This window comes from Dipodomys spectabilis, unplaced genomic scaffold, assembly GCF_019054845.1.
Source record: "Dipodomys spectabilis isolate Male_0828 unplaced genomic scaffold, ASM1905484v1 ptg000089l, whole genome shotgun sequence".
Taxonomy (NCBI): Eukaryota; Metazoa; Chordata; class Mammalia; order Rodentia; family Heteromyidae; genus Dipodomys; species Dipodomys spectabilis.
The window spans coordinates 17,324,450-17,338,887 of NW_024870766.1; the positions used below are offsets into that span (position 1 = coordinate 17,324,450).

At 45.0% G+C, this 14,438-nt stretch overlaps 1 protein-coding gene across 4 annotated transcripts in view; it reads right to left on the minus strand.

The window, feature by feature from the left end:
• Positions 1 to 14,438, minus strand: part of Atxn7l1 (ataxin 7 like 1) — a 249,318-nt gene that overhangs the window by 38,487 nt on the left and 196,393 nt on the right. For all 4 annotated transcript variants that reach the window (XM_042684655.1, XM_042684653.1, XM_042684657.1 and 1 more), the window contains exon 4: positions 13,906 to 14,131. In XM_042684655.1, the coding sequence (XP_042540589.1) occupies positions 13,906 to 14,131 (226 nt within the window). The remainder of the gene's footprint in view (positions 1 to 13,905; positions 14,132 to 14,438) is intronic.

A 14,438-nucleotide genomic window follows, 5' to 3' on the forward strand; every position in this document is an offset into this window, starting at 1 on the left:
CACCACTGGCAAAATAAATAAATAAATAAATAAATAAAAAATAAAAAAGTCTTGAAAAATGAGCTAAAACGCTATACAGATGTTTCCCAATGAAATTAGCATGTGCCATGATTTAAATGTGCCTCCCCAACACTCATCTTAGAAATTTAATCCCAAAATTCATGCTTTGATGGTGTTTGGAGATAGAATCTTTGAGAGGTAATTAGAATTTAGTGATCATGATGGTGAGGGCTCTATGATGGGATTAGTAGCTTTATACTAAGAGGAAGGGAGACCTGCACTAACACTTCTTCACTGTACCCACGCTATGAGAGGCCCTCTGCCATACTGTGTCACAGCTTCAGGACCATTGCCAGATACCAGCATCCTGATCTTAGATCTCTTTGCCTCCAGAATGTGCACAATAAATACCTTTGCTTTATAAAGTCTGTGGGGTTTTGTTATAGCAACAGAAAATAGAAAAAGACATTGCCACATCCTTGATTCTTTCCAAAGGCTAAATATATGCAAAGTTGTATGATATTATGAAATAGGATTCTTACTTCTTAACCTGTCAAAAAAAATCACAAGTTATAAAAATCAGGATCTCAGCTGGGCACCAGTGGCTCACACCTGTAATCCTAGATACTCAGGAGGCTGAGATCTGAGGATCGGTTCAATGCCAGTCTGGGCGGGAAAGTCCGTGAGACTCCTATCTCCAATAAACCACTAGAAAACCAGAAGTGGCATTGTGGCTCAAGTGGTAGAGTGCTCGCCTTGAGCTGAAGAGCTGAGGGCCAGTGTGCAAGTCCAGAGTTCAAGCCCCATGACCAACAACAACAAAAAAACCCCAGCATCTCAAAAGGTATTTGAACATCCATGTTTATAGTAGCATCATTTGCAAGAGCCAAGTGTCCACCAATACAAAGCATGAGTGAATAAATAAATGTGGTACTATTTGTCCTTAAAAAGGAAGGAATCTTTCTTTTTGGCAGTATGCTAAGTAAAATAAGACAGTAATGAAACAACAAATACTATAAGATTCCACTTAACAAGGTACACAGATTAGTCACAGTCATAGACCACAACACAGAACAGTGGTTGCCAGGCAGCAGGTAGGAGAAGGTACTGGGAAAGAGTTTGCTTTGAAAAGAATTCTAGAGATTGATTGCACAATAATGAAGGAACATTAAGACTGGTTAATATGGTAAATTTTATATCCTATATATTTATTAAAAATACTAGTATGTTAATAAGATAATAAAGGGAGATTCATTTGTTCATTAATATATTAGTATGTTATATTAACAAAACTATTTAAATGAATAATAAATAAATACGATTAAATTAGTATCAAATAATTCGTTAACTTAAGCAATTAACTTAATATTAAATAAATATCAATTAAATATTAAAATGTATTTAGTAATGATTAACAAATACACTGTATTAATAAATATGTTATATTAATAAATATATTTATTTAAAAATAAGTAGATATGATATAATATATACTATATGATATAAAACATGTTGCTGGGTGCCAGTGGCTCAAAGCCAGCCTAGGCAGGAAAATCTGAGACTTTTTCTTTAACTACAGAAAAAAGCGTGAAATGGCACCGTGGCTCAAATATTTGTCATATATATATATATATATATATATATATATATATATATATATATATATATATATAAAATTTGAAGTGTACAAAAACTAAAGACCTCACAAGTTACAAAATTCATACAGCCTTGTATAAATCTTCTTCTACAAGTACACAGAAGGCATCTAATAGTGGTGAAGAATGCCTTAATCTTACGTTGAGTACTTATGATCTCAGCAAAAAAGTAGGATGCCTACAATAGAATAATCCAGAGCAACTATAAATTGCCCCTCCAATGCTCACATGCAATCTGTACTTCTCCAAAGCCAGTGTCTAGAACCAAATGCACTCTGTAAGGTAGCCTCATGAGCACAGGTGCACTAGGCCCACACATCAGGATCAGCTGACTCATCTCTTGCCTGTGCTTACTTAAAAATAATTTTCTGTACTGGCAATACTTCCAGAATTTCAGTGGGACTTCAGTTCCAGTGCCCACAGGTGATATAAAATTGGAGTTCATCAGAAACAAGAAAGAAAAACTGATATGTAACCTCTGGAGGATGAATAGTGCTGGGAATTACTGGAGAAGGGCTCTTGACCCTCTCCATATGGAGGACAGCTGGGAGCTGTCCCTGGTACTACTTTCTCTGATGTACCTTCATTTGGCCTGGACTGAGAAAAGGGGAGAAGGGGGTGGGCGGCAGAGGGGGGGAATGGGTGAGAGAAGATAGAGAAGAGTAGAAAGACAGGTAGCTATAGTGAGAAGGATCAAACATGTTTCTAGAGGGAAGAAGACAGATAGGGAAAAAGGGAGAGAGTGGGATAAGGGAAGGAAGGAGAGAGGAAAAGGCAGAGAGAGAAGGGGATGTGTGTGTATGCACACACACAACACACTCATTGACCTTATTTAACCTTGACTATCTTGCACACCCAGTACAAACTTTAGCCATCAATCATTTGTCAAGTTAGTTTCCTTTACTCACTGCTACTGACAACAGTCCCAAGATCCTATACTAAGAAACAAAGGAGGAAATGATGGCACCACGGTGCCACACAACATGGAAAACCGGTCTCAAAGCTGCAACCATCTTTAAGGATGTTGTTAAAAGAGTACACTGAAATTCTCCGTCTCAGAATTGCCTTCTGTTTTGCTCTCACTGTCCCATTTCTCAATCTTTTCACTTCCTCTGCCCTCACTTCCAACCAGTGAAGTGTCCTAGCCTGGGGCAGGTAAGGGCTCCTTCCAGATGGCAGTGGATCCTGAATGACAGGTTTACATTTTTTTGGAAAGAAGCCAAAGCCTCTCACCTTGTTCTCACAGTACATGCATTTCCCATCTTCTCTGATTCTCATCAGAGCAAATAAAACATCTTTATGTGAATGAGGAGCTGGAAGTGGGGGCTTGGTTGGCAAACCCAGGAGACTGACTAAGCAGTGCATTATTTCTATTTGTATAGGTGATAAACAAGCTTGGCAGTTATCCTTGAGTTTAGTCAAAGTCTCCACAAAGTTCAGTTTCTCTCCCTCCCTGCCCCCACCCTCTCACTGAATTTGAAAGAAAGCCCTTATGCTTGCTAAACAGGCACTCTAACTCTATCACCTGAGCCATGCCCCAAGTCCCTTTTGTTTTGGAGTGGATCTTGCATTTCTGCTGATCGTAGAAGGCTCTCTTTCCTCCTTCTGAAGCTTCCTGATCAGCTTGTCTAAGTTGTGAGCTACCACACTCAACCACCTTCCATTTCAGTCTTTTTTTTTTTTTTTTGTCAGTCATGGGACTTGAACTCAGGATCTGGGTGCTGTCTTTGAGCTCTTTTGGTCAAGGCTAGTACTCTATTGCTAAGCTAAGCCACAGTACCATTTCTGGTTTCCTGGTGGTTAATTGAAGATAAGAGTCTCACAGACTTTCCTATCAGGAGGCTTTGAACCTCAGTCCTCAGATCTCAGCTTCCCAAATAGCTAGGATTACAGGTGTGAGCCACTGGCTCCCAGGACTCCCTTTTAGCATTAAAGGATGCATTTATATACTTTCTCAAGTTTCATGGTCCATTACACTGATCAATTCACTGCTTTACTTCTTTGAAAAGGGAAGACAAGTCCACTCTGCCCCTCTGCTTTTTAAATGTCTGTTTTGTTGGTTTGGCATAAACTTTTTTTTTTTTTTTGGTCAGTTGTGGGGCTTGAACTCTGGGTCTGGGTGCTATCCCTGAGCTCTACAGCTCAAGGCCAGTGCTCTATCACTTGAGGCACAGTGCTACTTCCAGTTTTCTGGTAGTTAATTGGAAATAAGAGTCTCATGGACTTTCCTTGCCTGGGCTGGCTTTGAACCGCGAACCTCAGATCTCAGCCTCCTGAGTAGCTAGGATTACAGGTGTGAGTAACTGGTACCCGGCTTTGGCATGAACTCTTACAGGGAGCTAGGACTGCAGTTCATTATGGCTGTGTCTATGTCCCTGGACTTACCTCTTCCTTATCTCTGTGCCTTTGTCTCAGTCCTGGAACGGTATCCCAGGGTCAAGAATGGTCCCCTCTCACCCCCTGGCACCATAGGGAAGTGCCTACTTTGTTTCTTTTGTGTTGTGTTGGCTGCCCATATCTTCTTCCTGTGTGCTTGATCTGTCTGGATTGATCTTTCTAGACCAAGCAAGGCAGGTCCTCTGGCTTAAAGAAAAATGGTTTTCTTGGCATCAAGCACATTCCCCTCCCTGATCAGTGATGTCTGCAAAAGAGCAGAGGTGGAGAATTATGACCATGTCATTTCGAGAGCCACCACTGCGGTGCAGAGCCAGCTGCCCTCCTGCCAGCTACACTTTCCTAGTGATCATGATTTATTTTTCTATCATCAACAGATATGCCTTAAGAGAATGGTTCAGAAAGTCTTTAGGTTTGCAGAAATTATTGCCAGCCTTTTCTCCTCTTACCAGAGCAGGGTAAAGATGGATTTGACAGGCAGGAATGTGAGGACATATGGTATTTGTGCTGTGGGTTATGTGTCTGATGAGAGTTTTCGGCTGTCTGATTTCTTTCACCACTTCCTTCGACAAAGGCCCATGTGCCTATGCTACTGGCCTGGCAGAATTTTAAGAATCTCTGATTTATTGGCAGATCCTTGATAAGCTGGCTCATCCAGGCTGCTGTCTTTAAGCAGTGATAGTATTATGTCATCCCAAATAAAAAGAAATTTACCCTCTTTGAAAATGCTCCTGGAGAAGGAATTCTATTTGGCTCCCATTACATGCACTTTGGGGATTCCTAGGAAATCTATATCTAATCTAAACTCTTTAAGTTAAGGAAATACTTGGGATAGTCTGGAAGGCTGGAAGTTGGGCACAATCAGTCTAAATCACTGACTCATAGTCTTACCCAGGTATGACAGATTGAGTAGGTACCATATAATTCCCAGTGGACGAATAAATTGTGTGTGTGTGTGTGTGTGTGTGTGTGTGTGTGTGTAAATAATGGGAAAACTTTCAGAAAGCCAATCTCAAAACACTTTTATCAAACAAAAAAGAGGGTATTCAACCACAGTCTTGGTTAAAAAAAATCTACTGAGTCAACCTATTATTTCATGGCTTAGTGGCGAGAGAGGAAGCATAGTATATAATGTCTCCTGGCCTTTGTATGGTTTTGGATTCTCTTCCATATACCACATATTCAGTAAACTGGGGAAATGTGGTCAGACCACATCGCTATTGAGGGTGAGAGGTCCTGGCAGTAGAGGTTAAAAAAAAAAAAAAAAAGACTGTTTGGCAGGTTCTTTCCAGCCCAGCATAGAGCAAGGGGAGCTTGGCAAATGCCAACTGCTGGCCAAGGAAGGTATGGTGTCTTCATCAGTGATGGATGCCAAGGCCTTGCTCCTCAGCTGGGTGCAGGGGTGATTTGTTGCTGAGAGAAATGATATAGCTGATATAGCATCTCCCCCAGAGTTGTGTGCCAAGAGGAGAGGGAGAAAGAAACAAGCTGACTTTGATGAGTTACAACCCCCCCCCCCCAAACAAAAAGCAATTACATAAGAAACGGGAGAGGACAAGTAGGGCTGAATTAAGTGTTCTGGTAAATTCATTGGATGTAGAGGGTCTTGCAGCAGAATTTAGAATAAGAGGTAGGCACACAGGCACAAAGGGATCCTGCCTTTGCTGTTGCTGGATGAGTTATTGTGGGACAGCATATGGCTTCCTGGCTCAGGTTCTCAGGGAGTCCCTGAGGACTTGTGTGAGAATGAGAAAAAGGATGATGGCCTGGCAATGGGGGGTGAGTGCTGGCTTCAGTTTCCCCTTCTTTCTTGGTAGGACAGCTGAACCGGACCAAGACCATACTGTATACATGGCTTCCAGCCCTTCATGGCTCTATGGTTCAGTTCTCTTATCATTAAAATGAAGATTATGATATCTGAAAAGATTAAGTGAAGTAAAGTGCTGAGCTCATAGCAGACATTCAAACAATTGTAGGAAGGCAAAAATGAGAGAGGACTGCAACATCTACTCTCCCTGCAGACCCTGAGGGTTCCAAATGCACATCTGAGGGGCAAGTAGGCCAGGTTCACTATCTTTTGTCCTCTTCATCTCTTCTGGTTTCACACTGAGGACCAGCAGGAAGGGTGGACAAGGTGGGAGGATGCAGTGGCAGCAGATGGGTAAGAACAGGTAGTCTCTACATTCACAGAGAACAGACAGGACCACTTCTGGGGTACAATGACTCAATGGTTCCTTTACAGGATCCTTCAGCCTGGCTTTACCCTTCCTAGGCATGCCAAGCCTGAGCCGGTGAGTAAAGCTCACATCTGGGGAGATCATTCTGGAAAAGTGAGCAGGAAGTCCAGGCTCCTTTCATCTTAACCATGTCTCCCATGGCCCTCTAGCATGGTAGGCCATTGGGGCTTCTGCAGCTCTAGGATATTTTCAAGCCTCTGTGTGTGTGTGTGTGTGTGTGTGTGTGTGTGTGTGTGTGTGTGTGTGTGTGTGTGTGTGTGAACTATACATACCTCCCTGTAGGCTGCTCTAGACAAAGCAGGAGGCCCCAGCAGTCTCCTTGCTGGTCTGTTGCTCCCTTCCTGGTCTTTGTTATTAAGAGCTTCTCAGGGTGCAAAGCTTGGGAAGTAGTCTCCAAAACTAGTATAAGACCAAGAAACACTAACTTTCTGAGACATCTTAGTTCCCCAGGACTGAAAAAATCAGCAGGCTCAGAGAGGCAGAGGGTGAGAAGAAAAAACAAGAGTCTTGAATGCAGAAGTTGCACAGGCTGCCTTTGGGAATGCAGTAGTAGGCCAGCAGCAACATGGGCTTGGGCCATGAATTCTGGAAGCTTTTGAGGACAATCCTAAAGCAAATGAACCATAGCTACTCAGTGCCATCTTTCATAGCTGAGAATTATAGCCATGTAACTGCCATGAGAAGCCACAGAATTCCACATCACTGCAGAAATGGTATCAGAGTCAGTGAGGGTAGGCTTTGCAAAGGTAGGATCAGCAGGGAGGGCATGCTGGTGCAGACTGGGTCACAGTCCTAGCATCTGGTCCCTAACACTGACCCAAAGCTGGTTACATTCATGAGCAACAAGAGGGAGCACTCCCTTCTGCAGCCACCAGAGGTCATTGGCTTCCACTGTTGGAGCTGCAAGCTGTACGGTAGCAGGGCTTGCTACCGGCCTTCCACAGCCACAATTAGCCTCCCATGGGCCAATTCTGACCCTGGAGAGAGACAGTCTCCTCAGAGAACACCAGCTATCCTCCTGCCAAAGAAGGCTGGGGGCCTTTGGTTTTAAGTTGGTCCCAGCATGGCAGGAAATGGGGAAATGACAGAATGTCACCAGCTTTGGGCCAGGGGCCCTGACACCAGCTGCTCTCACCTCCTTCCAAGAAACAACCCCAAGTGTCAATCAGTCAGTCACTCACTCACCTTATTCCTCTTCAGTATTGGGATCCAACCCTGGGCAAGCAGCCCCATATCACCCCCATCCAGAAAATAGAGCACTATTAAAAACCCTTCAGGCGTTTAGCCTCTATGCTAGCCTTGAGAAAGCTTAGATACTTCTGTCACAATGAAGGCAACTTACCTCATTTTTTACTCATGACATTATTAACAAGTTAGAGACCTTGGCTCTTCCCTGATGTTCAGTCACTCATGTGTCAGTCTGACCCCAGTGTTTGCCATAAGCAGTTGTGAAATGAGGCCCCTTTCTGTACAGCCAGCACAAGCCTCAGTGTTGCTTGCCTGAAACTTGATGAAAATTCCCATCTCTACCCAGTTGCAAGGCCCTGGGTTTAATCCCCAGCACTGAAAAACAAATTCTACTACCAATCTTTATGCCTCAACTTCGAGTTGTCACTTATCTATGCTAGGACAAATCTGACCATTCAAGGCTTTGGGGCTCCTCACCACTCAAAATACCAAGGATAAGGGTTATTTGTACAGACTGTTTTTTGTGTGTCTGTATGCTGTTATTAGGACTTAAACTCAGGGCCAAAGTATTGTTCCTTAGCTTTTTTGCTCAAGGCTACTGCTCTATCACTTGAACCAAAGCTCCACTTCTGGCTTTTTGCTGGTTAGAGATAAGAATCTCTTGGATTTGTTAACACAGTCTGGCTTTGAATCGGGATTCTCAGATCTCAGCTTCCTGAGTAGCTAGCATTATGGACATGAAGCATGAGTGACCAGTGGTATACAGGCTCTGACATCAGAGGAACCTACACATGGCCACCTCTCCTGCCCACCTTTTCCTCTAGCCCAGCTTGGTAGAGGACTTCTGGCTCCTGGGATCCAGCCTGCCTTGCAATGGGCTGGGCTTTCCTGCTAATGTGCTCTTCTTTCTTCTCTTGCGACATCCCCACCTGGCCATGTCCTGGGATTATCATCTTATCTCTCAGGCTAGCTGTTCCTTCCCAGGTGTTTCTGCCACATTTTGTATTTTGTCCAATGCAGACCAAACCATGAGCTTCTTGAAGACAAGAATCATGTCCTACTACTGTATGTACATGTTACTCTGGAATCATCAAGCAGCATTTATATACATTGCGTGGCATGTAGGAAGAGCTCAGTAAATGTTGGATGAATGAGTTAATGTTCTTGGCAAAGGTTAAATCATGTAATATGATAAAAACTAAACTAGCTTTCTACTGATGCTTGGTAAGAATAATTGCTTTATGAGAGAACCAGCCCATACCTGTCTCTCTTCCTGGCAGATGAGTATGACAGAGGTCAGCCCATGAAGTCACACATTGATCATATACCATGTACTGGGCAGTGGGTCACTCATGCTAGCAAAATGTGCTTAATCTCTACCACCACCACACCCCCTTTCACAGATGAGGAACTAGAAGTATAGAAAGATTATCTCAATCCACTCAGCAAAATGAAGGGCAGACGTGGGGTTGACTTCAGACCCCCCTAAGGCTTGTGCTCTTGATCTCAAAGACCAGGGATGTAGCGCCAGCTCTGTCACTGTTTCACAATGTATGGCACCTCAGGTGGCAACTGCGCTTCTGGAGTTCAATCTTCTTACCGTCATCCCAGAGTCTTAAGGTTCCACCGGGATTTGAGCTATGAAAGCATCTGAAAACCGTGCTGAGTAACAACCATGTAAGGTAATAGCTATCAATTCTTGTAGTTCACACTCTTCTCTATCAGGTCATTTCTTCCTCCTTTCCCAGCTGTCTTGAACTTATTTTTCCCTCCTTGTTCTCTTTTCTTGAGCATTTCTGTGACTTAACAAGGTCATTAGCAGTTGCGCCCAAGGAGCTGTCCATTGTCCTTACCTAAGCGCAACTGGGAGCCAGCGGGCATGCAGTACCTAATGTTTAAGCTCCTGTTACCTCCTATGCAAGAGCCCACTGTCCCCCTTTCCCTCGTTCTTCTGTGGCTTATCATAAAGGGGTCAGATTTCATAGAAAACAGCTGAGAGCCTTGATGAATTGTGAACAGAGCAGAGGCCCACACCATTCTGGTAGGGCTGGAGGGAGAATGGGAGAGGAGCAGGGTGAGGGGTGAGGAGGCCAGTGGAGGCATGGCAAGCATGCTGCTGGAGAAGCTACAGCAGCCAACTGCTTGTTCTCTTAGAGGGTCTGTAACATTTGGGGTTGCTAGGATTTCACAACCTGAGCGGAATCGCTGAAAGGGTTCCCTAGGTCTTCTGGGAGCCATCAGTCCTAAGCTGTGTCCTGTCCTTAGTTCACGCCATCACCAGGCAAGAAGAGATAAGCTATCCTGTTCCTCCTCAGGCATCTGGCCAGGGCTTCTCAGGGATCATGTCATTCTCCATAAAAGGTTGGGAAGACTTCCACAGTTCACAGGCTCCCCCATCCCCTTTCACTCCTGACCTGGCATTTCTAAGCATTTTGAGAGGAGCCCTGCCTGCATTGGAAGAGGGAGCCCCTCCCCACCATGCTTCAGGGCAGCACAGGGAGGCCAGGGAGCCTGCTGATTTTTCTTTTGCTTTGGCTCATTTTCCTTCTGGAGTGGCAGGCTCATCTCCTGCATTTTTAATAGCTGAGCATAGTTAGCATTCAACACACACATGCAGGTTGATAAGGCCCAAAGAGAAGGCAACAAGCCATCCAGAGGAGGAACATCTCCCCCACCTCCTCCTGCCTCCTGCCCACATCAGCCTGTATCAGTGGGCTAGAGTTTCCCCATCAATTCTCCATACTGGGACAGCAGGGAAGCAACAACTGCTAGGAAAATCAGACTGGCTGACTTGGTCACTTTGCCAAGGCCTGCTCCCTGGCTGAGCAGGGACTCGTAAGTAAAGGCTGAAATGCTCACTGTAGTGCCAAAGAGGCAAATGGCCACAACCTCCCAAGCTTAAGCGCTCTGGTCATCTAAGCCTTCTAGGTAGATGGGGTAGAGCTGTGGCCATTGAGCTGAGCTTCCTAATTCGTGATTTCATCTGGGGATAAACCATCTTGTCCATCTCTTACAGACTATATGAATGTTTTAGCTTCCTTAGGGTGGTCCCCAAGAAGCTGGAGGGTGAACTAGAAGGCAGGGGGTTGATAGTCTGAGTGGGTGTGGGAGCTGGGGTGGTTAGGCAGGGTGAAGTGGGGAGCCCTGGTAATATGGGTGCCTTCCCTGTTTTTCTCCTTCCTTCTTTTTTGTTTTTTTTTTTTTTTGGGTCCGGTCATGGGGCCTGAACTCTGGGCCTGGGCGCTGTCCCTCAGCTCTTCAGCTCAAGGCTACCGCTCTACCACTTGAGCCACAGCACCACTTCTGACCTTTTTTCTTTTTGCTTATGTGGTGCTAAGGAATCGAACCCAGGGCCTCATGCATGCAAAGCAAGCACTCTACCACTAAGCCACCTTCCCAGCCCTATGCAGTTATTTTCTTAATGTACCCAGCCATAGAAGGGTGAAAATAACAAAAACCACAACCTATTTAATTTTGTGCAAAAATACCAGGAGGTCAGCCTGACCTCAGGGGTGTTTGCCCCTCTGTACATGTGAATTTGAGCTACTTAGAGAAGAAGTAGCTCACATAACTCTCATGTCGAGGTCACCAGCCCCCTTGGCAGCCCTGCTTGTGCTTGCTTGACTGTCCATGCAGAGCTCACTTGAACCATGGGAAGGAACTTTGGCCAGGAATTCTCTGCATATGATCAGATCTCCCATGTTGATTCCTGCCAAAGGCCTTAGCAGTGTCAGATTAAATATGAAAAAAAAAAAGAAATCTTCCTTCATTCTCATAAAAAAACCAAAGAACCCAGTTAACATAACACCTCTGAATGAAAGAAAAAGAGAGACCTCCCCACCCCTAAAGATCACTGGGAAACATGTCAAAATCTGTGTTGAGTCTGCAGCCACAAGCACTTAGAGCTCCTGAGTTCTTTCGATGTGGGTACTGTGAGAATGGTCTTAGATGTGTATTTGGTAGGCTGACTTTCCACTGAAAGTGGAGAATGCCCAAACCTTGAAGGTTTCCCTGAAAGTTCACTTCTGGGAGGATGCTTTGGGACAACAGGAACCCTCAGTTGCCCCTCCATAAGGTAAGTTCCTTTGCTGATCATCCATGATCACCCCCTCCCTCCTCACTCAGGTGCTAATTGACAGACTTTTTTCTTCTTCCTTGGGACATGAAATCAGAGAGCCTGGGCACTGTCCCTGAGCTTTTTGCTCAAGGTTAGCACTCTACTACTTGAGCCACAGCACTACTTCCAGCCTTTTCTATTTATGTGGTACTGTGGAATCAAACCCAGGGTTTCATGCATGCTAGGCAAACACTCTATCACTGAGCCACATTCCTAGCCCAGACAACTATGTCGTCATCGTTGTCGTTTCCTCATCTTCCTCCTCCTCCTCCTCTTCCCCCTCCCCCTCCTCTTCCTTCCCCTCTCCCCCTTCCCTCCTCCTCCTCCGCCTCCTCCCTCTCCTCCTCTTTCTCCCCCCTTTTTCCTCCCCCTTCCCTCCTCCTCCTTTTCTTCCTCCTCCTCCTCCTCTTCCCCCTCCTCCTCCTCTTCCTTTCTAGATTCTGAATAATTTTTTCCCCTCTCTGGGGTGCTGGAGATTGAACTCAGGGCTTCGTGCATGGTAGGCAAGCACTCAGTCACTGAGCTACCTTCCCAATCCTGAATAAATTGTATCATTTCCCATTTCCATCTTCAACTTCATTCTGAAACTGAAGAGCAAGTCTCCTAACTTTTGTCTTATAAACTTTATCTCTGTTTTGAAATACGTATAAATATAATGAACATAACACTAACCTAAACTATGTATTAAACATGTCCAGCTATTGTGTTTGGTGCTTTATATGAAAAGTAGCTCAAGTTGGGGAAAAAAAAAAAGGAGCTGGGTGCCGGTGGCTCACATCTGTAATCTTAGCTACTCACATCTGTAATCTTAGGCTGAGATCTGAGGATCACAGTTCAAAGCCAGCCTGGGCAGGAAAGTCCATGAGCCTTTGGTCTCCAATTAACCACTAGAAAACTGGAAGTAGAACAGTGGCTCAAAGTGGTAGAACCCTAGCCTTGAGCAAATGAGTTCAAAAACAGCACCCTGAGAAACAGCCCCATAACTGACAAAAAAGAAAAAAAGAAAAAGAAAAGTAGCTCACTTGATCTTCATAGCAGTCCCATGGGGGAGAGCTATTTTAGCCCATTTTACAGGGGAGGACATGAAGGCACATCAAGATCACTCAGCAGAAATCCGTATCCAGACAGGGATTCCAGAGCCTGTGCTTACGTCATGACATCATGCAACTTGGCAAAAATCTCAGCTCTCCCAGGCCAATGACATGAAGGATTGCAGAGCAAGGCCTAGGAGACTCATGTTGCCCACAGGTTGTTAGCCTTAGGCTGGGTCTTCTCTAAATAGCTCCTACCTCCTACAGGTTAGATTTGAGACCCCACTATCTTTAGAGAACAAAGAAGGTACCCATGAGGCCCAGCTACTTCTACACCCATGTCTAATCTCTCTACACTATCCAGAGACTCTCCCACATATTCAGTACAATTTAGCTGTTTTACTAAGGTATCATAATTTGCTACCCCATTGTTGGATGCTTTTATTCCACAGCTTCCCTAGGTTGGGAGTCAGTATAATGAACTAGCATCACTTCAATTAATTAAAACTGTTCCTTTTTAAACATAGAAAGTAGACAGAGTCTACACTTGTCCCTCCTCTGCCTTAGAGGCCTGAAAGATAAGACTGGAGGTGCTGTGACAGCCAGTCTTAAGTGCCCCACAGTGAGTACTGATAGCACTCCAGATACTTGCTCAGTTCAGTTTGCTTTCTTATCTGTCCATCCCACAAGGAAGCTTTTCTTACTTTCTGGTAAAGACAGATTTTAAAAATGGATGAAAACAGTCAGTCTGACAGCACCTTTCTCCTTCCACATCAAAGGAGTGACCTCTGGTTTTGCCTCTCCTCTGTGGCCAGCTCCCAGAAAGCTAGGTGAGCCCCAGGAGCTGGGAGCTGAGGCTCTGGGGGTGGGGGTAGGGCTGTCTCTGCCTCCAGGGCTGGAGCAGCATTTCTGGCTGGCTCCTGGCTGGGCGGACTGTCTATGCTTTCCATTATTTACACCAGTTGCTCTTCACTGGGGCGGAAAATTGAGAGGTAACTGGCTAACTGAGGACTAGTGCGTTGTTTCCCTTTTCTTAGATACAACTTGGCTCAGCTCTCAAAAGCAGAAACATCCCCCCTTGTCAGGCACACGGCACTTTTAAAGTCCCACGCTCCCGCTCATATTTAGCTTTCTCATGCATCATTCTGGGTTCTTTCCTTGGTCTCCCAGATTCCTAGACATAATGCCCAGGAACAAAGCCAGAGTGTAAACACTGTTTCCCATGGTGACAGGGACAGGCAGCAGGGACAGACAGCTGCTGGCCGCCAGCCGCTGACACTCACCATGGTTTGTCCCTTGATCCTTTTGCGGGAAAGACTGTGTGCTGTTTGCTGCTGGAGGTAAGAAGATTGTCTTTGGGCGTTTTGAATGGCTTTGAGGTGCTGCTGGCAGAGTTATGGCCGCTGAGACAGGCTTTTGTTTTCACCTGTGCTACTACTGATGTCCTGGAATTGGAGGCCGGAGATGCTGGAGAGGGAGAAGGTCTGCACATTGAACCGTGTCTTCTCTCTACAGGGGAGAAGGAACAGAACTCAGTCCAGCATCCATGGCGTGTGCTTGTACACAGTGCAGGTGCAGAGCAATGCTCTTTTTGCCCGGGGCATCCCAACACCTCGGTTCTAATGATGGTTTGTCTTGACACTGCCTCTTGGTCCACCAACTAGCAATGATTGCATTCTCAGTTTCTGTATCAAATAATCTGCTAAATTAATCCAAAGTTACTCATGGGAGGTATTACTGCTGTTTTGCCAAACCACTTCCACAGGAGTAGCAATGTGCTAATCAGCTGTCACATGACATGGTGGGATAGTACAGA